This window comes from Natrix helvetica (assembly GCF_964273705.1).
Source record: "Natrix helvetica genome assembly, chromosome: 10".
Lineage (NCBI taxonomy): Eukaryota > Metazoa > Chordata > Lepidosauria > Squamata > Natricidae > Natrix > Natrix helvetica.
In genome coordinates, this window is record NC_138561.1 from 4,797,319 (window position 1) to 4,824,182 (window position 26,864).

Genomic DNA, 26,864 nt, shown 5'->3' on the forward strand with positions numbered 1-26,864 from the left:
CGCACAGCCAACCAGAGACAGTACTAAACCACAACCAACCCATACAAGCCCACAACCAGCAGTTAACCTCCCAATGATCCTGACCTGATGTCATCTCCTTATCACAAGACTCTCACTGATGACTCACAGCTGATCCATCACAAGACTCTCACTTGACACACCCACACCTGAAGCCCTTAAAAACTCTGACACTGACATCCCCTAAACCAAGGGTCTCCAACCTGGGCAACTTTAAGACTTATGAACTTCAACTCCCAGAATTCCTCAGCCTCATTCCTCATAAGTCACGGACTCACTGTATATAAGCCTCCTGCCTTGATCAGGGGATTGGTTTAGAACAGGGGTCTCCAACCTTGGCAACTCTTAAGACTTGTGGCCTTCAATTCCCAGAGTTCCTTGTTCTGACCGAAGCTTCCCAAGAGCCTGAAGCAAACTCCTCGTCCTGACAAAAACCCCTTTTATTAATTTCCTGTGAATTCTGCTCATTCACATCCAGCAAAGTCTTTCAAGGGAGGATTTACAGTCACAGACTTTATCTGGCTTGGAGAGCTGCCAGGCCGATATCTGCAAAACTTGGCAAAGAGTCTCGGAGAGCCACAAACCAATTAAGCAAACTAATTGTCTCCTGCAAACTCCCCTCCCCTTTCGCTCCTCTTTTATTTCCTCTGGGAGGGGCCATTCATCGTCCACCTGTGGCCTTACTCCCAAGTCGACCCCTGTTCTTTAGCTGTTCCCTTCATCTGGCAACTCTGCGCATGCGCACACGGGGAACAGGCTCCAGCTGTTCTCCTGCCCCACTGATGTCTGACTCTGAAGGCAGCTGATAACTGTCAGACGGCTCTGGCCCCCTCTCTGCCTCTGATGCAGAGCCCTCCCCAGAGCCTTCCCCAGACACGGGACTGGCCCATGTTCCTCCCCAACCTCCTCACTCTCCGAATCTGCTGCCAGCTCCACTGGCCGCTGGCAGGCCACAACAGAAAGCTGACAGCCCAGGTTCCAATTCTGGGAGCTGAAGTCTGTAAGTCTTACAGTTGCCAAGGTTGGAGACCCTTGCCCTAAACTCCACCGAAGATGTTACCTAACCTGGTAACAAAACTTTTGGAAACTAACCCACAAGCTCGGAGGACGAATCTTCATCCTCATTTACATACACCCTATAGATATGCACGCCTGCTGACCCCCATGCACCCCATACAGGTGTTCACATGCAAATTTGGAAATAAGGGTTGCCATTTGCAAAAGAGGGGGTATTCTCAGCCTACATAGGAGGCTGCTCATTCTTCAGCGCAGGCGTCACTAAGTCAGGAGAGCTGAGCTGCAAGCTGCTTTCTGTTTGCCCACCGATGGTACCCATGGCTACCTGCTGAACGGAGCTTCCATCATGCGGGAGGGAGAACCGCGCTGCACAAGCATAGCAAAGCTCGCTTTATTTAGTCGGAAGCATCTCCTACATTCTTAGCAGAATTGGTGGGCAGGAGAACTGGAGGTGTTGGAATAGAGAATAGAGGGACGCGGCTCCTCGTTTGCGCAGAGAAGCAACTTGGGTGAATTTGTTTATTTATTTAGTTTGTCAAACATGGAAAAGGATAACAGGTATAAAGTATAAACATAAATATGAACACAGTCAATGGGTACGAATCAGAGGTGGGTTGCCACCAGTTCGGACTGGTTCAGCCGAACTGGTAGTTACTTGGCGGCCTGGCTCACTGGAACCGGTAGCGACCTAGGCCCGCCATGCCCTCGAACTGGTTCTCCCGGTCGCGCCATAGGTGCCACCATCTTGGTTTTTTGCTTCTGCGCATGCTCAGAGCAAGTTCGGTGGCACTGTGCATGCACGCACAGTGCGCATCAAGCGCAAGCAGCATGACCCTCAGCAAACCTGCAGTAGCGGCTGCCGCAACCCACCCCGTTACGAATAAATGGGGACGGTAGGACAGGGACGGTAGGCACGCTGGTGCGCTTATGCACGCCCCCTTTAAGGACCTCTTAGGAAAGGGGTGAGGTCCACGATAGACAGTTTGAGGTTGAAGCTGTGGGGGGTTTGAGGATGTAACAACGGAGTCAGGTAGAGCATTCCAGGCGTTGACCACTCTGTGGCTGAAGTCACATTTTCTGCCATCGAGTTTGGAGCAGTTTACTTTGAGTTTGCATCGATTGTTTGCCCGTGTATTATTGAGGTTGAAGCTGAAGAAGTCGTTGACAGGTAGGACGTTGTAGTAGATAATTTTATGTACTACACTTAGGTCAGACCGAAGGCGGTGTAGTTCCAGGTTGCCCAAGCCCAAAATTTCAAGCCGGGCGGCATAAGGGATTCTATTGTGAATAGAGGCCAATCCCTCCTTCTCAGACAATGAGGCTGCTGAAGGTGCCAGGCTAGGAGTCAGGAGCCCCCCCTTCAAAATCCAGTCCTCCCCCCCATAAGTCGCAGACGCTCCCTGGAGGATTTTAAGCCAGTCATTCTCTCAGTTCAACCCACCCCCACCAAACAGCAACTGTCAATGGATTGAAGCAAATTAGGGGGAGGAAATTTATTTTGGGATTTTCTTCCAGCCACAACTTAAATGATAAACCAAGTTACACTATTTGATTGAGCTACCTTCTTCTGCCTTATTAGCAGCCTATTCTTCCCGCTAGGTGAAGAACTTACATATGGGAAGGAGTTATATACTATAATTCCTCTACTCACGGGGGCCAAATTGTTACATTCAATTATAAATAATTAAAATTGTGTTTCACACTAACACGGTGGGAATAACCACAAGTAGTTTCTCTTCCAAGGTGCACGAAACAAACCCTGCAATTATTAATACTGCATTTAGTGCAATATCAATGCAATATCGGGTTCTCAGTTCAATTGTTTAGAATGTGAAGGATGCGTGATTTTGTTCTATTTTCATAGTTACAATATACACTGAAGATGGCACTTAATTTCGTTGTGTGAGATGCAATGACAATCAAGGAAACTAACTTGGTAAAGAGCCATCGTTTGCTTTTCCACAAGATTCTCCCAATATTTTTCTTCTCTTTTTCACCCGCTAATAATCAGAGCCGTGCATCCTCTGGGAAGCCTTTGGTCCACGCACGAGTGAAGAATCGCTCGGCTATTACTTCAAACAGCCTTCTTTCCGTGGCCTCCTGTGGGCGCCTGAAACGGAGATGCTGCTGTTTTAAGAAGTTGAAGCTCATGTGTTTCTGAAAACAGCAACATCTTTTTTCGGCATGGAAGCACGGAAAAATTCAGTTTGCTTGGGAAAAAAAGCAGGGAAGTGCTGTGTGCATTCACACACATGAAGCCCAATTCTTAAAAGCATTTTCCAAACGTGCCTAACAGTTCTTGATCACAACCTTTCCTTTCTCTTTCCCTTTCTCTTTTCTTTTCTTTTCTTTCCTTTCCTTTCCCTTTTCCTTTCCTTTCCCTTTTCCTTTCTTTTCCTTTCCTTTACCTTCCTCCTATCTCCTCTTCTCCCTTCTCTTCCCACTTCTCCATCCCCCTCCCTTCTTGTCCCCTCTCTTCCCTTCCCTCCCTTTTCTTCCCTTCCATCCCCTCTTGTCCTTTCCTCCCCTCCCTTCCTATCTCCTTTTCTTCCTTTCTTCCATTCCTTCCATTCCTTTCCCACCCTTTTCCTCCCCTCTTGTTCCTTCCCTTATGTTTCCTCCCCTCCGGCCCCTCTTCTCCCTTCCCTTCCCCTGTTCTCCTTCCCCTCCCTTCTCCTCTCCTCCTCTCTCCTCCCCTTTCCCTTTGCCCCTTCTCTTCCCCTGCCTCCCACTCTTCCTCTTCTTTTCTTAACTCATCATTTATCTTCTTAGCATATGAATACCCTACAAGAGTAATCATGAGTTTAGACAATTATTAAAAGGGCAGGCAAATCCTTGGCTGATTAGACCATTAAGCAAGCACCAGTCACAATGTGTTCATTGAACTGTCACAGACAGAAACATTCAAATGTCTGAATGACTCAGAATGAATGAAAGCATCGTTGATGCCTTTATATGGAGGGAGGGAGAGTAACTTGCATACAGTCTCCAACCCCATTTATGGGGGGGGGGGGGGCTCTTACAATCCCTTCTCCACCATATTGCTTACCTTATTAAAACAAATCACCAGTTCCCAGAGGTGGGCCTCTCCATTTTTAAAAGCACCAAAGGTTGCTTTGAACCGTTTTTCTAAGGCTCCAAAATAATATAATAAGGTTGAATCACATCACTCCACACACCAGGGTAGGGAAAACAAATTAAAATGCGATTTGCCTTCCCTGCTTTATGTTCTCCTCGCATCTAACTGTCTAGTACCAAAGAACAAGATCCAGAATGTCACTGATCTCTGGTGCCATGTGTCTCAATGTGTGACCTGATCTGAATTGGAGAGCTAAGCAGGGTTGACTCTAGTCATCTCTTGAATGGGAGACCATCACAAAAGCCCAGAGCTTTGGACTTTCTAGAAGACACCAAAGTACTTTTATACTGTTGCCAAGGAAACAATAAGGATGAGTTTATGAAGTCGCCAGGAATTGAGCTTGTTTTAAGGAAACTGAAAGGTAGGGCTTTGATCAAGTGAGGTATTAATACCACTCTATAAAGCCTTATTAAGACCACACCTGGAATACTGCATCCAGTTTTGGTCACCACACTATAAAAAAGATGTTGAGATTCTAGAAAAAGCAGAGAAGAGCAACCAGGGTGATTAGGGGACGGGAGACTAAAACATATGAAGAACGGTTGCAGGAACTGGGCTGGGCTAGTCTAGTGAAGAGAAGGACCAGGGGAGACAGGAGAGCAGTCTTCCAATATTTGAGGGGCTGCCACAGAGAGGAAGGGGTCAAGCTATTTTCCAAGGCACCTGAAGGCCAGACAAGGAATCATGGATGGAAACTGATCAGGGAGAGATTCAACCTGGAAATAAGGAGACATTTTCTGACAGTGATAACCAATGGAACAGAAGTTGCTTCAGAAGTTGTGGGAGCTTCATCCCTGGAGGCTTTCAAGAAGAGACTGGACTGCCATGTCAGAAATGGTGTAGGGTCTCCTACTTGATCAGGGGGTTGCACTAGATGACCTACAAGATCCCTTCCAACTCTGTTAATCTGTTAAATCTAGGGGGTATCACAAAGAAGTGGTGGGCCAACTTCTCTGGATGTCCTCCAGCAGAAGATGGAGAGCCATGTGTCAGGGACATTTCAGCTTGGATTCTTGACCTGATCAGAGGGTTGAGCAGCTCGATTGACTCAATGGCTCCCACCAGCTTAACGATTGAACCTTCTTCCCCATCACTTTTTTCTACACGCTTCCCAAGAGCCTGAATAGTCAAAAATTCACAATGACACTCACCGATCCCAGAGTGCAAGAAAATTCTCCCAGGAAGTCATGTTCGTACAGTTGCATGCTTGATTTGTCTTGGTCAAACAAGGCAAATTTCAACTTCTGGACCTCCTCAAAGTGATAATCTATGATGAACTTTTTAGAGAAAGCCGGGTTGAGATTGTTTATCGCCGTTTCTGTCCTGTCGATCTACAAAGAGAAAAAGTAGAAGGAAAGAATGGATGAGTTGATCAAAAATCTTTGTGAATGAGGTGATATTTCCTTGAGAGTAATTTAAGGCAGGAGATATATGGTGGAAGTTTGAAAATAACTTCCTTTTTCATAATGGCCCACCAGATATCCAAACCATAGTTTAGCAAAGTTGCATCTGCAAACTGCACTAGTTGATGGGTACTCAGAGGTTAAGGACATTTCTCACATCTGTTGAATGATTATGTGCTTTTTAATATTAATTAATGTATTAATAAGTGTGACTAGCTATCAACAGAGCAAGACTGTGAAATTTTTACAAATGGAGGTTGACAACAAATATTATCATCTCACACCGGAAAGAAACAGCTGCATTTGATTCAATATAGAATAGAATAGAGGAATAGAAGAAAGGAAGGGAAGAGAAGATAGAATGGAGTGGAATGGATTATGGAGTGGAATGGATTATTGATTATAAAGAAGGGAATGGGAATAGAATAGAATAGAATAGAATAGAATAGAACATAATTCTTTATTGGCCAAGTGTGATTGGACACACAAGGAATTTGTCTTTGGTGCAGATGCTCTCAGTGTACATAAAAAGACAAGATACATTCGTCAAGAATCACAAGGTACAAACACTTAATGATAGTCATAGGTTACTAATAAGCAATCAGGAAACAATCAATATCAATATAAATCATAAGGATACAAGCCACAAAGTTACAGTCCTGCAGTCATGAGTGGGAGGAGATGGGTGATAGGAACGATGAGAAGACGAATAGTAATAGTAATGCAGCCTTAGTGAATAGTTTGACAGTGGTGAGGGCATTATTTGTTTAGCAGAGTGATGGCATTCAGGGGAAAAAATCGTCCTTGTGTCTAGTTGTCTTGGTGTGCAGTGCTCCATAGTGGCATTTTTAGGGTAGGAGTTGAGGGGTAAATATTTTCACGGCCCTCTTCTTGACTCGTGCAGTGTGCAGGTCCTCAATGGAAGGCAGGTTGGTAGGCATTGTTTTTTCTGCGGTTCTGATTCTCCTCTGAAGTCCGTGTCTGTCTTGTTGGGTTGCAGAACCAAACCAAACATTTACAGAGGTGCAGAGGACAGACTCAATGATATGTGTTGTTTTGCCAACATTTGAATTACCTTAACTTTTTTTCTCAACTGGAGGAGACTAAAGTAATATTGTATGACCAAAAAGGTTTTGGGATTTGCCCCATTCATAAAACTATTACCATCCCTCCTGTATTGCTACAGTTATCAGCGTGGTTGTGTCGATCTTTTAATACTACTGATATATTTATTCTATGTATTATTATTATTATTATTATTATTATTATTATTATTATTATTATTATTATTATTATTATTATTATTATTATTATTATTATTGTGTAATAACACTGTTTAAAATTAAGAGTGATTAAAAGAGCCCCTGCTGGATCTGAGCACAGCTTTCTTACAGTTTCTCCAGCTTTTCACACCAGCCATCCAAATCCCCCTTGGGCTTCTCAGTAGCTGCCTAAAACCCCCAAGGGGTCCTTCGCTGAGCCCATTCCTTACTTTTTGTAGTCGTTTATTAATTGATTGGTCTTATGACCACATCAAACCCCGTTAGCCAGGTGAAATGAAATGAAAAGGTTGATTTGATTGTTGCTTGTATAAGGGGGTGAGAGACAGGTACCGTATTTTTGGAGTATAAGACGCACCTTCCCCCCCCCAAAAAAGAGGGTGAAAATCTGGGTGCGCCTTATACACTGAATACAGCATGTTTGGCATCCAAAAACCCTGCCCCTTTGCAAAAATGGCCGGGCATAGCCTTTAGGAGGCTTCCAGAGTGCTCCTAGGGCAGCGATGGCGAACCTTTTTTTGGCTCGCGTGCCACAAGTGGGGGGAACGCAGGGGGGTCGTGTGCGGGTGTGCCACACCCATAATGCAATGCGCGAACCCCCAATGCGCATGCATGAACAACGCACTCCCCTCCATTTTTGCATGCTTTTTTCACCCTCCCCAAGCTCCAGAGGCTTTATAGGAGCCTGGGGAGGGCAAAAAGAGCCTCCCCCGCCCCCCCGGAGGCCCTCCGGAGGCTTCAGGGACTGTCCAACCGTCCGGATGGTCCCTGAAGGCTTCAGAACGCTTAAAACGACCCTCCAAGCAAACCGGAAGTCACTTCCGGTTTGCTCGGAGGGTGGTTTTAAGCGTTCCGAAGCCTTCAGGGAAGCCTCCAGAGGGTCCCTGAAGCCTCTGGAGGGCCTCTGCAGGGGCGGGGGGCGAAAAATGGTTTTAAAAAGGTGAACTCAGGTGACCAGCGTGCACATGCGCGTTGGCCAGCTGACAGGGCAGCGTCTCACGTGCCCTGACAAATGGCTCCGCGTGCCACCTGTGGCACGCGTGCCATAGGTTCGCCATCACTGTCCTAGGGGCTGGGGACGGCAACAACAAGTGAAAAACAGGCTGTATTTTGCTCATTTTTCCCTTCCCAACCCCTAGGAGCACTCTACAAGCCTCCTAAAGGCTATGCAAGCCCTTTTTGGGGGCAAAAAAATGAGCCCATTTTTGCAAAAAAAAGAGGCCTTTTTGCTCGTTTTTGCCCCCCCCCCCCCCAGCCTCCAGGAGCACTTTGCAGGCCTCTCAAACTCTCTGCATGGCCCATTTTTCACAAAAAATGAAGTGTGCAGGGGGTTGGAGGGGGGGGTCTGAAGAGTGCAAAAACATTTTTTAATTTACCTCTTAAAAATCCTGGTGTGTCTCTGGTGCATGTTATACTCCCAAAAATACGGTACCCTGGTCTATATACCAAATGAATGACCCATTGGGATCCTCATATCAAAACAACTTACTTAAGGTGCGGCCAGAACTGCAAAATAACATTTAACACAGCGCAGGACTTAAGCGAAATGGTTCGGTTTGAGAGCTGCGTATGTGGGACTGATTGGGGGTAGATTGCAGGGGTGACACCGAAATGTAATTTTATCGTGTTGTATCTATATCTTAAACTATTGTGTTCTATTCCAATTTCATTTTAGACCGTATTTTCTTCCAATTTCGTTTTAAATCGTGTTTTATTCCAATTCCGTTTGAAATTGTATTTTATCAAATTTCATTTTAAATTGCTTTTATCGAAGTTTAGTAATCATTTGTTTCTGGAACTTTGCACTTCGATATGGCCCGAGGGCTAATCCGTAAAGACCCAATCTCAGTGAAAAGGATGAATTCAGAAGAACGTCAGCAACCGAACGACTTCCAATCTAGATCCAGAGTATCTTAACATAGGCAGTCCTTTGTAAAATGGTAATGGAGAGGGTTGCAAATAGACTGTTTACATAACCGTCTGCTGAATCTTTACCTCTTTAGGAACAAACTGTTACAATGCCCCTGGGAAGCCGACAAATACAACAGGAAAGTCGTTTGTGCTGCCTCCACTGAGATTTCACAGCAAGGAATGCTACAGAGTGATGCTATTTCTGAAATTGAACCGTGCGTATAGCTTACCTAACTTGTAACCTTCGCGTCAATAACTTTCTAATTCTCCTTTTCCCCATCCCCTTATCCAAGCCCCTGGGCACTGTGTCCCATTCTCCGGCAAAGGGTCTCTTTTAACTACAGATAGTCCTCAACTTATGACTGTGATTGAGCCTCACATTTTCTGTTGAATCAGAATAGGTCCAAATTTGGTGTGGACAGAGAGCATAACAAAAGAAAGAGGTGTCCATAAGCACCCCAGCGTGCCTGCTGTCTCTGTTCTAATGTTTCTTTTTATTCGTATCCACTTCATGTATTCAAAATCATGTTTATACTGATATATTTTATCTGATACATGCTTGACAAAAATAAAAAAGAAAGAAGGAAGGAAGGAAGAAAGAAAGAAAGAAAGAAAGAAATGAAGAAAGAAAGAAGGAAGGTAGGAAGGAAGGAAAGGAAGGAAGGAAGGAAGGAAAGGAAGGAAGGAAGGAAGGAAAGAAGGAAGGAAGGAAGGAAGGAAGGAAGGAAGGAAGGCAGGCAGGCAGGCAGGCAGGCAGGCAGGCAGGCAGGCAGGCAGGCAGGCAGGCAGGCAGGCAGGCAGGCAGGCAGGCAGGCAGGCAGGCAGACAGAAAGTTCAAAAAGGGGCTGGGAACTGTAAAGAACTAAAAATCCCCCCAAAAATATTTTGATGCATTACTACGGGAGGTGCAACTACTGTATGAAATGGAGCTTAGTTACCGTATTTTTCAGAGTATAAGACGCACCTTTTTCCGCCCAAAAAAGAGGGTGAAAATCTGAGTGCATTCTATACACCAAATACAGCATTTTTGGTCAACCGAAACCCCGCCCCCTTTGTGAAAATGGACACGCAGAGAGTTTGGGAGGCTTGCAAAGAGATTAGATTAGATTAGATTTATTGCATTTCTAAACCGCTCCCTCTCCCCCAAGGGACTCGGGGCGGTGTACAATCGAAAGTTAAAAGCATATATAGTTACATAGACATTGCATAATGCATATACAATTACATTTATATTACATTTATATTACATTTATAAGAGCTCCTGGGAGGGCAAAATCGAGGAAAAAAATGGACCGTTTTTTGCTCATTTCCCCGCCCTCAGGAGCACTCTACAAGCCTCCCAAAGCTCTGCATGCCTCTTTTGGGGCGGGGGGGGGGGGGGGAATGAGGCATGCAGACAGTTTGGGAGGCCTGCAGAGTGCAAAAACGTTTTTTAAATTTACCTCTTCAAAATCATGGTGCGTCTTATAGTCCGAAAAATACGGTAGGCACTAACTCACTGCTGTATCCTTACATTTACCCATTTATTGTCAAGCGCCAGGAAAATCAGGAGATCCATATTCAAATAGATATAAAGGTTTATTTATAAATGGGCTGTGCCCTTGTGTTTGCCCAAGGCGGGTTCATGCTTTGCCTTGCAGGGGAAATATTCAGAACTTGGGGTGAGAAAGCTGGGCTTGCAATCTTTTTCCACTGCTCCATATTTTGTTTTTCAGCCTCGCAGGATCTTGTTTTATGAAATAAAGAGGGAAGGAGGCGTTCACATCCCCCAACCTGCCTTCAAACGTTCTCTTCTTGACATCTCTCCAAAAATCCAGGAAGTGCCAGTCAATCAAATTGGCCAAGCCAACCAGGAAGCCAACGCCAAACTAAAGAAACTGGCATTATTTCATATCAATCTGGGCGCGTTGACTGAATAGATGCCAGAAACACCTTCGGTGCTGTGGCAAGCTGAGTGCTCGGTGCAAAAAAACGCTCTCTTCCTCAACCAGGAACTCACAGAAAAGGTCATGCTTAAAGGTGTCTTGCTTATGCTTTTCCTGTTACTCATTTCAATACACGCTATGTGGAAATACACAAACATACGTACTGTACACACAGGGAAAGAACGAGAGAAATGGAGCCTGAAAGGACAAAATGCAATTCAAAAGAACCAGTTGTCAACCTGAAAAATGACCTCAGCTGGAGCCATGCTTACTTCTGCTTCATTCCTTGCCTGCCACTCAAGGGAGAAGGGGGAGAACATGGGGAGAACTTGGGAATGTGGTGCCTCAGCTGGCTAGCCATAACATCTACCATCCGGCGTGAGAACCAAGGTCATGTCAATGGACATCTGTTGAAGTAGAGCGAGAACCTACATCTGGACTGATTGGCCCATGTGACCTGAGAGACAAAGGGAGGTGGGGAGATCTCATTCTTTTACCTATCCCTAATCTTGAGAATTTCCTGGGCTCCACAATCACCGCAGATGGGGACTGCAGCCCAGAAATTACAAGACGCTTGCTCCTGGGGAGGAAAGCTAGGGCAAATCTAGACAGCATCCTAAAAAGCAGAGACATCCCCCTGCCAACAAAAGTGCGCATTGTCAAGGCGATGGTTTTCCCAATTGCAATGCATGGCTGTGAAGGTTGGGCCATAAGGAAGGCTGAGCGCCAAAGAATGGAGGCCTTTGAACTCTGGTGCTGGAGAAGACTCCTGCGAGTCCCTTGGACTGCAAGGCCATCCAACCGGTCAGTCCTAGAGGAGATCAACCCTGACTGCTCTTTAGAAGGCCAGATCCTGAAGAGGAAACTCAAAGACTTTGGCCACCTAATGAGAAGGAAAGACTCCCTGGAGAAGAGCCTCATGCTGGGAAAGATTGAGGGCAAAAGAAGAAGGGGACAACAGAGAAGGAGGTGATTGGATGGAGTCATCAAAGTGAGATTAAATGGACTCCAGAGGATGGTAGAGGACAGGAAGGCCTGGAGGAACGTTGTCCATGGGGTCGCAATGGGTCGGACATGATTTCGTAACTAAACAACAAGCGTGGGAATTTAGAGCTAGCTTCACCTTTCTAAGTGCCGATCATGTACTCAATAAAGAGTCTCTTGAACCTGAACAAAGTGTCAGAGTCCTGACTTCCCAGAGTTCATTACTTGGAGCCATCTAGTGCTACGTAACAGTTCTCAAAGCGTCTCAAAACATTCTCACAAAAATCATGCAAATGCTCTCCCCATTCATGCATGATTTTTGGACACTATGGAGGTCACATGAGGGCCTGGCACATTCTCATGCTTTCCACAGCCTCCCAAAGTCATGCCAATGCATGCCCATTTTTGCAGATCTCCAGGGGGCCCAGAGGCGACACAAAACCTCGCATATTTCATGCTCGCACAACCTTCTGCATCCTCCAAAAATTGTGCGAGAATGGGGGGAATGGTAGAGGCAAGAATCTGCCAAGTGAGATGGGACAATAGTAACATTTTAAAACAACCCCAGAAAAGCATACCCTGTCAGGGTTTCAAGTAACATCCCAGCGAAAGAAGACTCCGAGGCTTGAGTTTCCTCAAAGTCCCATTTTATTAGAGACGTCATATTGGCACATCTGGGAAAACCCGAATCTGAAAGCTTCCAGGTTTCCCCCATCCAATTTAAAGTCCAAGTCCCTGCCCAGCCCCCACATGTCCGTCACATGGTCCAATCAGGCACCGTCCCAACTGAAGATGCCTCCCAGTCACACCACTCTAGGTGCAGGGCAAGTTGTCCTTAACTCTCTGAGAAAGGAATGTTATTTTGCCTATATATCTCCCCTACTCCATACAATCCCCCCTCCCAGTTTTCGACAGTAGTAAATGTGGCAGGCCTGAAGGTCCAATGCAAAAGATGGCTTCCAGGCCTGACATACCACACATAACTTCAAGACTGCCAGAGGGAATTTTAATCCCCCAAATCCTACAATCCATCCTTGGGCATCGTCCAGAGCTCCAACTGAATGCACTGGAGAAGTTCAGAAGCAATGATGGGGTGCAAAGTCTTTGAACGGGACAACTCACTGCAGCCAACTTGCCTTGGGACAATTTAACAATTCCATTTCATTGTTTAAAATAATTAAAATATTATGGGTCTCTTCTTAAAAGCTCCCAGTGGTGAAGCTCCCACAACCTCCAAAGAGAATTTCTGTTCCACTGGTTGATTGTTCTCACTGTCAGGAAATTTGTCCTTATTCCCAGGTTTATTTATTTAGCGAACGTCCCAGCTGGCATCCAACAAACAAAGTTAATGGGGGGAGCTGCATTCACTTAATGACCTTGTGCTTCACTTAATGACTGCAATAACTTGCTTAACCACCATGGCAAAGAGAGATGTAAAATTGGATGTACTTAATCGTCACCTTGCTTAGCAATGGAAGTTCTGGCCTCAATTACTGTCGTAAGGCGAGGACGATTTATTATTTGCTTGCATCAGTCCCAAATTTATCAAGCTCCGTAGGTAGCGACGGTTTCATTTTCTCTTGAAAGCAGCCCTCCCATTGCCTCCTGTGACAGCCAACTTACAGTTGGCAACTGCAAATGGCTCCTTTCACTATTTACTCTGAAATCTATCAGCGTTGGCAAAGGGAAAAGGTTAAAACAAAAACTGCCAATGTTTGAAAGCTAGAAATAAGTCCATCTCGCGGGGAGGGAGGGAGGGAGGGAAAGTTGCAGAAAAAAGAGAGGGGGGGGGGAGAAAAAATTTCTGCAGAAATGTGTTTTTTTTAAAAAAAAAAAAAAAAGGAGAGAAATGTTTGGAAAGGCACAACACAATATGGTAATTTTGCTAAAAATACCGGAAGGTTGGTAGGGAAATGGAACAGAGAGTTACTGCGAGGCAGCTGTCAGAGGAGGAGAAAGCGTAGAAAAGCTCAAGCTGTCTTCTCCAAAAGGATTCCTACATGATTGTTTGGGAGAGTAGCAATCAAGCAATCAGCTATGTATTAGTAGTAATTACATAGCAGAACTTACAAAACCCGGGAGTGATGGTTGGCTGTGGCTTTTCTGCGCATGGAATGCTATACGCTTGCATCTGCAAAAACAAATATTTTTTTGCTGTCTTTCTTTCTCCTTTTATTTGAACCGCTACAGACCTATCTCCACTCCTTCGCAGCAAGCGTAGCTACGGATGGAGGTACATCCAGCTCTCATTACATTCGCCATTTAGATTGCATTGCTATTCCGATCCAAATCACGTGAAGTATTAGTACCGCTTTATAAAAACATTAGCATTAAGGCCACACTTGGAATACTGCATCCATTTTTGGTCACCACATTACACAGAAGATGTTGAGACTTTGGAATAAGTGCAGAGAAGAACAACGAAGATGATTAAGGGCCTGGAGACTAAAACATACGAAGAAAAAGTTGCAGAATTTGGGTATAGCTAGTCTAGAGAAAAGAAGGACTGGGGGTGGAGGGGTGGACACGACATGACAGCTGTCTTCCAATATTTGAGGTGCTGCCACAAAGAAGAGGGAGGTCAACTTATTTTCCGAAGCACCAGAAAGCAGGACGAGAAACAATGGATGGGAACTAATCAAGGAGAGAAGCAATTTGGAATTAAGGAGCAACTTCCTAACAGTGAGGACAATTAACCAGTGGAAGAGCTGGCCTTCAGACATTGTAGGTGCTTCATCACTGGAGGTTTTTAAGAAGAGACTGGACAGCCACTGACCTATATGAAATGGTATATAGGGCCTCCGTGACCTGGATGACTGAAAAACTCCATAGACATTTGGTATAGGGTCTACTTCTTGAGCAGGGGGTTGGACTAGAAGACCTCCAAGGTCCCTTCCAATTCCATTCCGACTTACTTGGTTTTATTGAACGGATAAGATGGGGGAAAAGCCCTCCCCCCACTCTTATTTGCACAGGACTCCCAGAATGCTATCTAAACAAAAATGCACTTTTCGGATAATTTTTACAGGAGCTATTTAATTGAATCTCTGTGCGCTTTGATGGATGAATGAGGTGAGGGGAAACCCATTAAACATCTTTCAGACAGATAAGAAATTAACGGCTCTTGATGCCAGCTTTCAGCTCAACTTCAGGAAGGAGACTGCGATTCAAATAAATACACAGATCCACAAAGGGCAGATCTGCTCTTTCCTGCAAAGGTGGCCCATCTGGGTGATAAAAGGCTCCACAGGGGATGGTCAAAAAATTCAAGATGGCAGCCTCAGCAGTGCAATCAAAGCTCTAACCATCTCTCACAACAACAGAGTTAGAAGGTACCTTATAGGTCATCTAGTCCAACCCCCATCCAAGCAGGAGACCCTAGACCATTTCTGATGGATGGCAGTCCAGTCTCTTCTTGAAAGCCTCCAGGGTTGAAGCTCCCACAACTTCTGAAGCAACTTCTGTTCCATTGGTTGATTGCTATCACTGTCAGAAAATGTCTCCTTATTTCCAGGTTGAATCTCTCCTTGATCAATTTCCATCCATTATTCCTTGTCTGGCCTTCAGGTGCTTTGGAGAATAGCTTGACCCCCTCCTCTCTGTGGCAGCCCCTCAAATATTGGAAGACTGCTATCCTGTCTCCCCTGGTCCTTCTCTTCACTAGACTAGCCATGCCCAGTTCTTGCAACCGTTCATCGTATGTTTTAGCCTCCAGTCCCCAAATCATCCTGATCGCTCTTCTCTGCACTCTTTCTAGAGTCTCAACATCTTTTTATAGTGTGGTGACCAAAACTGGATGCAGTAGTCTAGATGTGGTCTTACTAAAGCTTTATAGAGTCGTTATGGGCATTGCAGCAGGCAAAACTGGGTGAAGTTTTCAATTGCACCACCAGTGTGGCCACCACCTTAAAAATTGTACATCTCAGAATCTCTGCCAATCATAGACTCATAGGGCTGGAAGAGACCTTGGAGATGTTTTGGTCCAAACTCCTGATCAAGGCAGGAAACCAATCTTGACTTATTTTTGACCATATCCAGCTACAAAGGCAAACAATATCCCAGCCCACTAATGTGGGCTGTATGTTTTGTGCCTAATTAAAATCAAAGGCAATTTAAACTACCCTATGAAATGACCAAAAAGGTTGCAAAATTGGATGCAACTCAATTGATCTACAGATATTTTGAGGGTGACATTATCACCCCAAAGCAGAATAAGATCTGCACCCTAACGTATCTGGAGGTGGGATTTTAGAGGTAGAATGTTATGAATATTTAAAAGGAAGCAAGACTAATGGAGTTGGAAGGGACCTTGGAGGTCTTCTAGTCTGACCCCCTGCTCAAGGCAGGAGATCTTGTACCATCCTGGACAAATGGCTGTTTACTCTCTTCTTAAGCAGCAGAGTTGTGCAGGAAAGGTTACGTTTGATTAACCAAAAGCGAGACTCTAAAGAAAATATTCCGATTATTCAAGGGCAGACAAGCCATCCACAACACCAATAAAAGAGCAATAATGGATGAAATTATGTATCAAAATAAAATTATTTCTTTTCTGGCCCTGCTGCAGAGGTGTGTTGTTGGCAGTTTTACTACTGGTTCGCAATAGGCACGCACCAGATGTGCACTGCGCATGCGTGCACTGTTCAATGTACATTGTTCTTTGTGCATGTGCAGGACAATTTACAGTGAACTGCGCACGCGCAATCACTGAAAACCAAAATGGTGGCTGCCCAGCGGAAGCAAGGGAACCAGTTCGGGGGGCGTGGCAGGCCTGGGTCATTGCCGGTTCTGTGACCCAGACCTGAACTCCATTACCGGTTCGGCTGAACTCGGCCGAACCAGGAGTAGCCCACCTCTGCCCAGCTGGATTGTTTTTGGAGTTTCTCGTGGTCTGGAAAAAGTTGCACCTTTCTGGTCCGTGGCTTAGCATGCAAAGCTAAATTAACTAGGGTTAATGAAAGATTGACAACTGTGTTGTCTGGAATGAGGCCGCTGTTACTTTAGTTAAAAGGGACAATATGTGAAGGAAGCATTCAGAGCATTTCATTTTCTTCTTCTTTTTGGGATGAGCCTCCCATGGCGGCAGACTCCGTGCTCTTCCCATTACAAATTCTCTCCAGTTCTTGCTTCCCTTCCTGGTCTCGTGGCATCTCACAGAGAGTCCTTGTTCCTGTCATTCCTCAATGGGTACTTTGTGAAACAGCTGTCTAAAAATATTCCACAAAATACATACCGTATTTTGCAGAGTATAAGACGCACCTTTTTCCCTCAAAAAAAGAAGGTGAAAATCCGGGTGCATCTTATGCACTGAATACAGCATTTTTTTTGCCTCCCAAAAACCCGCCCCGTCACCAAAATGGCCATGCATAGCCTTTAGGAGGCTTATAGAGTGCTCCTGGGGGCTGGGGAGGACAGAAATGAGTGAACAACGGGTCGTCTTTGCTCAATTTTGTCCCCTCCAGCCCCCAGGAGCACTCTACAAGCCTCCTAAAGGCTATTCATGGCCCTTTTTTGGACAAAAAATGGCCATTTTTGGGAGGTCTGCAGAGTGCAAAAACTTTCTTTTTAATTTGCCTCTTCTAAATCTTGCTGCATCTTATACTCCGGTGCGTCTTATACTCTGAAAAATATGGTATACATAAAATAATAATATTAACAAAGCCTACATCATAAATGCTCCAGTGCTAAAGCCAGGGAGATCAGAACACACACCGTGAGGAAGCCTTGAACAACCCAAAAAACAGAGACACCACTTGAAAAACTTACTTTCCAGAGAATTAGGGAGGGTCCCTTCTGAGAGCTTTCTCAAACTACTTTTCTGATTTGGACTCAGGTTTCTCTTATCGGATTGTTTTCTCTTTCTCCTGTCTCCCAAGGTTTTCTGTTCTGACTCAGCTCCCCAAACACAGCCAACCCGTGGAAGTCAAAGATTCCTTTACTAGGAATCAAAGATTCCTTTATTAGGAGCACCAGGAACATTGGCAAAAAGTTTCTATCTCACTACAGGCTAACAATTCCGGCCGGCTGGAAGATTAATAGGTGTCTGCCACATTTTTTCAACTCTGCCTCCTACCTATATTCTGCAGAGCTAGGGTAGGGCTTTGCTAGCAGTGGTGGCTCTTCCATCCCAAGGACCAGCCCATAGATTTCCACTGCTCTCCTCTCCTCTGCCTTCTGTGCATCTGCATATCAGGCACTGGACTGAGACATGGGGGCTGTTGACTCTCTATCTAAGGGCTGATGGATGGCCCAGGCTCTGCCTCTGTCTTTCTGGCCGACAGCTCCATTCCCTCTTCCCCCTCGAAGCTCCCAGGTTCCCCTGATGCTGACCCTGATTCCCACACTTCTTCCTCCGATTCGGCTGCTGGAGGGCCCGGCAACTGACAGGCCACAACGGTTATTCTCACAACCCATTGCATCCTATTCCTTCTTCTATCAATTCTTTACCTCAGTGTTTCTCAACTTCAGCCATTTTAAACCGTGTGGACTTCATCTCCCAGAATTCCCCAGGCCAATGGGAGAATCCTGGGAGTTGAATTCCTTGCAGCTTAAAATTGCTGGTGTTGAGAAACATTGCCATACGTTATCTTGGTCTTTGGGAACAAGTGTTGAAATTGCCGATGCCAACTTTCTGGGCGATGCATTCAGAGAGACCGAGTCATTTGAATAACTCAATTGCAATTGAGGTTCTCGGTCACAATCAAGATCCTTCGGGTTTCCCTCAAGTCAGCCTGGCCACTTCAAACTTCTCCGGCTCCTTTGCACCACAATTGCAGCCTTGTTTCCTGTGGTTTCAAAAGACCCTTCAAATAACGCTTCCCTTGTTCTCAGGGCTTTTTCAAAGCCAGAATAAATATTCTTATCATCTGTAATGCCTGCCACTAATATAAATTGTGATCGTGCTAGGATTAGATAAAACCGGTAAAGTAGATAGATTTATATGAGGTTTAGAGTCCATAATGCAATTTTTATTAGTGTCTGTACTGCGCTTAGATAAAAACACAGCGAAAATAAAAACACTGTACTGTTTTAAAATATTATAGTACAGGTCTTACATTAGGGACTTGAGCACTTCATCACTATGCATGTATTCAGGTGGTATTTTTTTTCAAAAAGGGGGAGATGTGAAGGAACTAATGTAAAAACACAGGGAGAAAGCATTTTCACCTTCCCTCCAATTCTAAAACACATATAAAGGAGACTATTTGTAGTTTGGGGTTGAAATGAGAGGTCCTTGGTGCTCTCTGAGATTGTTGGTTATCTTGCAGACATTTCATTACCAAACTAGGTAACATTATCAATGCCAGTAAGGAATGGGATTTCCAGGAAGGAAGAGGAGAGGGAGGGGCTTTCTGAGCTTGAGTGTTTTCTTGCTGACATTTCATTACCAAACTAGGTAACATCTTCAGTGCTAGAAGGGAGTGTGGCTTAAAAAGAGGAGGAGGAGGAGGAGGAGGAGGAGGAGGAGGAGGAGGAGGAGGAGGAGGAGGAGGAGGAGGAGGAGGAGGAGACGACCTGTGGGGTCCTTAGTGCTCTCTGAACTTGATTATTTTCTTGCTGACATTTCGTTACCAAACTAGGTAACATCTTCAGTGCTAGAAGGGGGTGTGGCTTAAAAAGAGGAGGAGGAGGAGGAGGAGGAGGAGGAGGAGGAGGAGGAGGAGGAGGAGGAGGAGGAAGAAGAAGAAGAAGAAGAAGAAGAAGAGATGACGACCTGTGGAGTCCTTAGTGCTCTCTGAACTTGATTGTTTTCTTGCTGACATTTCGTTACCAAACTAGGTAACGTATTCAGTGCTATGAGAGTGTGGAGTTTGCACTGATAATGTTTCGGTAATGTTTTGGTAATGAAACATCTGCAAGAGAACAACTAAGCTCAGAGAGCACCAAGGAACTCTCATTAGAATACAGAGCCCCACTAGGAAGATCTGACCAAGAACCCATCTCCGCAGGAACCCAAAAACTCTTATTCATTGAAACTGGATTTAATAACAGCGTTTTGCAAGACAGATTGAGCTGTCCGTCATCCCCCCTTTACCACCAGAACAAAATTGCTACCAGATTTGCAAAACTGCTGAAAGTAGCAATACATTTGGCTGCAAGAAACCAAGGTCCACTTAAAATAAAATAAAATAAAAAGATATTCACAGAGAAAGTCCAACAGCTTGTAAATTACAGCTCCGAGCTACTGGGCAGTACAGCTTGTCCTCTCTCGGACTATATTTGCATTGAAAACAATGGTCCCCCCCCAATTCTGATTCCTCTCCACCCCATTTTGTGCCATTTTGTCAAAGGGAAAGCAATAGGAACAGCTGCCTTGAGAACATCATTAAACAAAGCCCTGGTTCACGTAGCTCGCAATCATTAATTTCCACACTCCCTGCCACACAACATGACGACAAGTTCGAAATGACCCTTAAGCCACACAGCCTTCAAAGCAACGACAACTCCTGCCACCATAAGACAAACTTATTTATTATCCTAAAAGTGACGACTACTCCCCAAAAGTTTAAGGCTGTGATGGCGAACCTATGGCATGTGTTGTGGCCCAGCAGGATCCGGGTGAGCTGCTGATGGACTCGGATAGCGAGGGACCATATGAGTCTGCCCTGGACGATGTGGAGGACCCTGTGCAGGGTTCAGACTCAGAGCAGGGAGCAGAGAGGCTGGTTGGCCACCAGGAGGCGCCTGAGGCATGGAGCAGTGGGGAGGATCAAAGGCAGTTTGTCCCTGATGCTAGATTGAGAAGGGCTGAGAAACGGAAGCAGCAACTCTGTACGCAGACTCACAGAAGATGATTCAGCACAGGTGGTTGTGGATTGGCCCCTCCCAAGAGAGATTATAGGTGAGGCGTTGGGAGGGGACATTTGCAGGAAACAACCATTCGAATTAGTAGTTAAGAAAATCTATCTGTGTATTCTAGCCGTGTCTGTTCGTTTGGACTATCTGCGTTGCTTCATTTGAATTATCTGGGTTGCTGCAGAGCTACTCTATTGAACGTGAGTTGCCTGGGCCCTCAGCCAAAGGATTTGTTATCTCAGTAATTAAACAGTGGCAAACAGCCAAGCCTGTGTCCTGGTTTATTCACAGGTGTGTGTGTGGGGGGGGGGGGGGTCAGAACAGGCATGCATGCCAGAAGTGGCACACAGAGCCATTTCTCCACGTATGCCTTTCATCACCCGTTGCTTTTCTGGATTCTGACATGCACATGTGCGCCGAGCAGCTGAACTTTGCACACACAGGAGCACCAGAAGAGCAGCTCTCTAGCATGCATCCATTCACAAGGAAGCTGAGCTTCTGGTTTCCAGGGTGCGCATATCCTTCGGCCAGCTGGTCTTCGCGCTTGCAGCACGCCAGAAACTGGAAGACCAGGTGACCGGCGTACATGCGCACACCGGAAATTGGAAGCTCAGCTCCTCCACTGCTCTTCCAGTTTCTGGCGCTCTCGTTTCAGCACTCGGGGCCCAAATGTTTAGCTAACACTGGCTTAAGGAGTTATGTTAGCTTTAAGACATTCCAGGCGTCTTCAATGATTGCTAGCAACTTCAGAGAAGCTGTTTGTTAGCTGTTAAGACAATTTGAACCCTCTCTCATCAGAGGTAGGGCATTTTTTGGGTCCCAAGTGCTGGAGAGCATCTATATGAATAGAATGAATGAGCTGGAAGGGACCTTGGAGGTCTTGTAGTCCAGCCCTCTGCTCAAGCAGGGGAACTTATACTATTTCAGGCAAGTGGCTGTCCAGTCTCTTCTTAAAAACCCCCAGTGATGGAGCTCTCATGATTTCTGGAGGCCAGCTGTTCCACTAGCTAATTGTTCTCACTGTTAGGAAGTTTCTCCTTAATTCCAGGTTGCTTCTCTCTTTGGTTAGTTTCCAACCATTGTTTCTTGTCTTGCCTCTTATTGTCTTGTGCTTTGGAGAATAGTTTGACCCCTTTCTTCTTTGTGGCAGCCCCTCAAAGCAGACAATAACCCCAAATTCTTTCTAATTCTGCAGCCAAAATTTATCCCCAGTTTATAATTCCAGTGTTTGAAAACCGGAACAAGCCAGAAGGTGGACTTGTCAGAATCTTTTGCTAAGCAAACTCTGGAGTGGAGATTTCTGGCTTATTTTGGTATCTCCTCTTGACAAGGAAGGCCAACCTAAGAGTAGCCACAGAAACAAACATCAGTTTGCTTTGCTCATGCATAATGTACTTGTTTTGTGTGGGAAACGTCAAAATCTCTTTCCTAATTTGTCACGGAGGGAAAAGTGCTAGAAGATGGTTTTTGCATGCTGCATGCAGTGAATTCTTCTGGTCCCGACTGTAGTTGAGGGTCTAGGACTACTTGTACCCTTAATTCTAAACAAATTCAGTTGGTTCAAGCAATATATGTTGTTGTTGTTGTTGTTGTTGTTCTTCTTCTTCTTCTTCTTCTTCTTCTTCTTCTTCTTCTTCTTCTTCTTCTTCTTCTTCTTCTTCTTCTTCTTCTTCTTCTTCTTCTTCTTCTTCTTCTTCTTCTTCTTCTTCTCCTCCTCCTCCTCCTCCTTCCATCATCAGACATTGGCGATGATGTTGGCATCCTATTTTTGTCAACAGCTGCATGAAAAAGTGTTGCTGAGTTTTGTCCCTTAGAATTTGAAGCCATGATGTTCTTCTCCTGCCTGGACCTCCTTTGCCTTCAATCTTTCCCTGGAGGATGAAGTGAAGGATGCCGTATTTTTCCAGGTATCGCATCCCATGTCTAAAATATGCTAACTACCGCTTTTTAATGGCTTTGATGATTTCCCTTGGCTTTCACCTCCTCATTCCTTATTTTTGTCAACCCAGTTTATATGTAACAGCCGTCTGTAAATCCACATTTCAAATGCTTCTACTTCCTTCAAGTGGCTTTCTCTCAGCGATCCACTCTCTCCACTCCGTAGAGCAGGATAGAAAAGATGTGACATCTGACAAGCCTGATATTCAGACTTGGGCTTATGTTGTGATTGCAGAAGATCTTTTTCATTTTGAAGAATGCGGTTCAATCTTTCCCTATCCTTGTCTTTACTTCACCGATCATGTTTCATGTAAATTTAAACCGAGGTACGTCATCCTTTCATCTTTTTCTAGTGGCATTCCTTCCGAATTTATCAGTGGTAAATTAATGGGTTGTTTGCTGACGACCGTGATCTTGGTTTTTGAGGCGTTAAGCTTCAAGCCGTATTTTTCAGATAAAGTCACACAAAACAACAACAAGCTAAACAAGTTTTTGAATGCAACAGCTCCAACTTTAACTGCATTCTTAAGCATATGGTCAGAATGGAGCTGAAGAGAGCAACTGTGTGCCTCTCCCTTTTTGTGATTTAAGTGTTCTCAATTCCTCCATCTTGCCCCGCTGGGCCTCATCCCAAATGAACACGGACAATATTCATACACGGAATGAGCTTTATTTCACTTCCACTCGGATCCACCAATCCTGTTTTAGAACTGACCTATTAAGGACATCTCTTAATTAGGTGGCAAAGTGCTGAAGTCTTGAGAGAGATGAAGAGAAGATTAAATTTTGGATCAAAGGCCTAAGACAGTCCACAATTATGTTTCTACAAAAAGCCGTAAAGACCTCAAGCAAGAAGGGTTTTTTATTTTAAAAAAATTAATTGGGTTGAGAACAATTAACCAGTGGAACGGCTTGTCTTCAGAAGTTATGGGTGCTCCATCACAGGAGGTATTTAAGAAGAGATTGGATAACCATTTGTATGAAATGGTATAAAGTTTCCTGCCTGAGCAGGGGGTTGGACTAGAAGACCTCCAAGGTCCTTTCCAACTCTATTCCATTCCATTCTATTATTATTCTACTCTACTCTACTCTACTCTACTCTACCCTACCCTACCCCACTCTACTCTTATTCTATTCTATTCTATTATTATTCTACTCTAATCTACTCACTTCTACACTACTACCCTATCCTACCCTACCCTACACTACTCTTATTCTATTCTATTCTATTATTATTCTACTCTACTCTACTCTATACTATTATTATTCTATTCTATTCTATTTTGTTCTATTATTATTCTATTCTATTCTACTCTACTCACCTCTACTCTATTCTTATTTCTGTTCCATTCCATCTCATTCTTATTCCATTCTGCATTCTATTCCATTCCATCCTTCTTCTCTTTGACATCCCTTTAGATACATGAAAAGGAATACCTGTCAGACACTAGAAGTCAAAGGCATGTTTGCATGGACACAGCCCAAGAAAGCCAAAACTGTCTATCCCTTTGGATATAAACAGGACCCTGTCTCAGCTTTCTGCATCTCCAGCCTCAGCTCCATTGCTGACCCACCTGGTCACTGCATCCCCTACCTGTAAGAATGAAGACTTTCAAGCACAAGTTAGAAAGACTCGGGACAATCTTTGGGTCTTACCTCTGTCCATTTTTCATTGATTTCCATAAATAAGACACAAAAAGGATCCGATTTTGAGGTCACATCTCTGTCCAAAAGGTTTTGACCACACACGGACAATTCCACTTTGCAAACACAATTTGGGGTTCCCACCGGCACAGACGGGGTGGGGCTGATGGTGTAGGCCATTGGGTCGGGCAGAAGCAGCTCTTGGCAGTCTGCAGGAGAGAAAGAGGCGTGTTAGCAAAAAAGGGAATGAAAGTAAAACAGGACAAATAAGCCCATTTACTGCAGGTAGTCCTCAACTTACAATAGTTTGTTTAGTGACAACAGGATTGGGAAAAAGGATGTATCATCATTTTTCGCGCTTACAACTGTTGGGGCATCCTCATGGGCATGTGATCAAAATTTAGACATTTGGAAACTGGCCCGTGTTTATGATGGTTGCAGTTGTCCCGGGATCAGCCTTTGCAGAAAAGTCTATGGAGATTCTCAGTCATCCAGGACAGGGTTGTCCCATAATTAAAAGTTTTAGACTTTTAGCCATACACCTTGGGATAGACCCCCCTTTGAATGGCGTGGGAGTCTGAACAGATTTCCAGAGGAAAAATTGCAGACTACAGGAACCATTTGCACCACTCAGGTGACCCTGAGGACAGAGATAAACTTCCAATTGGCCTCAAGGACCCTCTAAAAGGATGCAAATGACCAGCTGTCTGCAAGGAATATAAATCCTTCCATTCCCCACCATCCAGTCAGAGCTGAAGAAGCTTCTTGGATGAGAAACGAAACGTCTTCAAAAGAAAAAACAAGGAAGTCCAGTTGCCTCTTGAAAAAGCGCCTTTGGGACAATCATGACCTGGAGGAATGAGAATCTCCATAACATTTAGCTATCCAATTTGGGATGAGACTCTCCAAATGGTGCAGGAGTACGGACGGATTTCCTGTTAGGCTGCCCTTTAACCTCTACATTTCGCCCCCAAAATTTAATTCTCCTTTGAGTGGTATGGAAACATTGTCTACCAGTTTATTTTCAGAGTTTTAAAGGAGCTGGAAGATGTTATCTCGGAAACACTGTACCACATCTTTCAAAAATCCTGGAGTACCGGGGAACTACCAGAGGACTGGAAAAGAGCTGATGTGGTTCCCATCTTCAAAAAAGGGGGAAAAAACAGACCCAGGGAACTACAGACCAATCAGCTTAACATCAATACCTGGGAAGATACTGGAAGTTGTGGTAGCTTCCATCCCTGGAGGCTTTCAAGGAGAGATTGGACTGCCATCTGTCAGAAATGGTGTTGGGTCTCCTGCTTGGGTGGGTGGGTTGGACTAGATGGCCTACAAAGTCCCTTCCAACTCTGTTAATCTGTAAAAACCTTGTCAGAACTGCCAGGTCCTCCAGCCTAAAATCACAAACAGCTCTTTTATAGAGAATAACAGAGAATAACACAGTTGGAAGGGACCTTGGAGGTCTTTTAGACAAGCCCCCTGCTCAAGCAGGAGATGGCAACCCTTTTTCGCCTCAGGTGCCAAAAGCACACACGCATGTGTGCCCACCCCCATAATTTAATGCCCCCCACGCCATGCCCCCTGAGCATGTGCAAATCACACATATCCCTGCTGTCCCACGCATGCGTGCATGGCTTTCTTGGAGCCTGGGGAGGGCAAAAATAGCCTCCCCACCCTCCCAGAGGCTGGAAATGGCCCGTTTTCTGACTTCTGATGGGCCCAGTAGGTCTGTTTTCGCCCTCCCTAGGCTCCAGAGGCTTTCTAGGAGTCTGGGGAGGGCGAAAAACAGCCCAACACGCAAACCGGAAGTTTGGGAATGGACCTCCAGGTTGCCCGTTGGGCCCTTTTTCACCCTCTGGAGGCTTCAGGAGGCTTCCCTGAAGTCTCTGGAGGGAGAAAACATCCCAACGCACAAACCGGAAGTCTGTTCCCAAACTTCCGGTTTGCGCGTTGGGCTGTTTTTCACCCTCCGGAGGCGTCAGAGAAGCCTCCGGAGGGTGAAAAATGGCCGAAAATCAAGGCCGAAAATGAGCTGGCCGGAACACGCATATGCACTGGAGCTGACAGGGCAACGTCTCGCATGCCGTCAGAAATGGCTCCGTGTGCAACCTGTGGCAGGCGTGCCATAGGTTCACCATCACAGCCCTATACCCCTTCAGACAAATGGCTGTGCAGTCTCTTCTTGAAAGCCTCCAGTGATGGAGCTCCCACAGTTTCTTGAGGCAAGCCTGGTTGATTGTTGGTGTTGATATCCAACACAGAGACTTGGATTCCAGGTGGCTGAACCTTAAAAACCAATATGCAATTCTCTTTCATTCACAAGCAGCCTGAGCATCCCTAAGAAGGCGCCTTCACGCAAAGTGTAGAGTTGCCGAGAGTTACAATCTTCATCCTATTAAAGCTGAATCGTTTCATTCCACCTCTCCGCTTCCCGGCCTGCTACATCATCATCATCATTCTGCCCACTGAACTGAGACAATCCAATAATGCAGAATGGACCCTGGCTGGTCCAGGGAAGAAGCACAAACACTTAAATATGAACACCTACATTCTCCTTAGCTATATTCCCCCCAATACAGGGAGTCCTCGACTTACGACCACAATGGAGCCCAGATTTTGGTTGCTACACGAGACAGCTGTTGAGTTGAGTTTTTGTGCCATTTTGCCACCTCTCTTGCCACCGTTGTTAAGCGAATCACTGCAGCTGTTCAGTTAGTAACAGGGTTGTTAAGTTGATCTGGCTCCCCTGTTGACTTTGCTCGTCAGAAGTTGATCACGTAGCCCCTGGACCGCCATAAATATGAGTCAGTGG

General features: G+C 45.1%; 1 protein-coding gene across 3 annotated transcripts in view; it reads right to left on the reverse strand.

Moving 5' to 3' along the window:
• The window catches only part of CPNE2 (copine 2), a 127,385-nt gene that overhangs the window by 72,009 nt on the left and 28,512 nt on the right, over window positions 1-26,864 (reverse strand). For all 3 annotated transcript variants that reach the window (XM_081963032.1, XM_081963031.1, XM_081963030.1), the window contains exons 2-3: window positions 24,065-24,261; window positions 5,326-5,505 (exon numbers count right to left, since the gene is read on the reverse strand). In XM_081963032.1, the coding sequence (XP_081819158.1) occupies window positions 5,326-5,505; window positions 24,065-24,232 (348 nt within the window). In that variant the 5' untranslated portion in view covers window positions 24,233-24,261. The remainder of the gene's footprint in view (window positions 1-5,325; window positions 5,506-24,064; window positions 24,262-26,864) is intronic.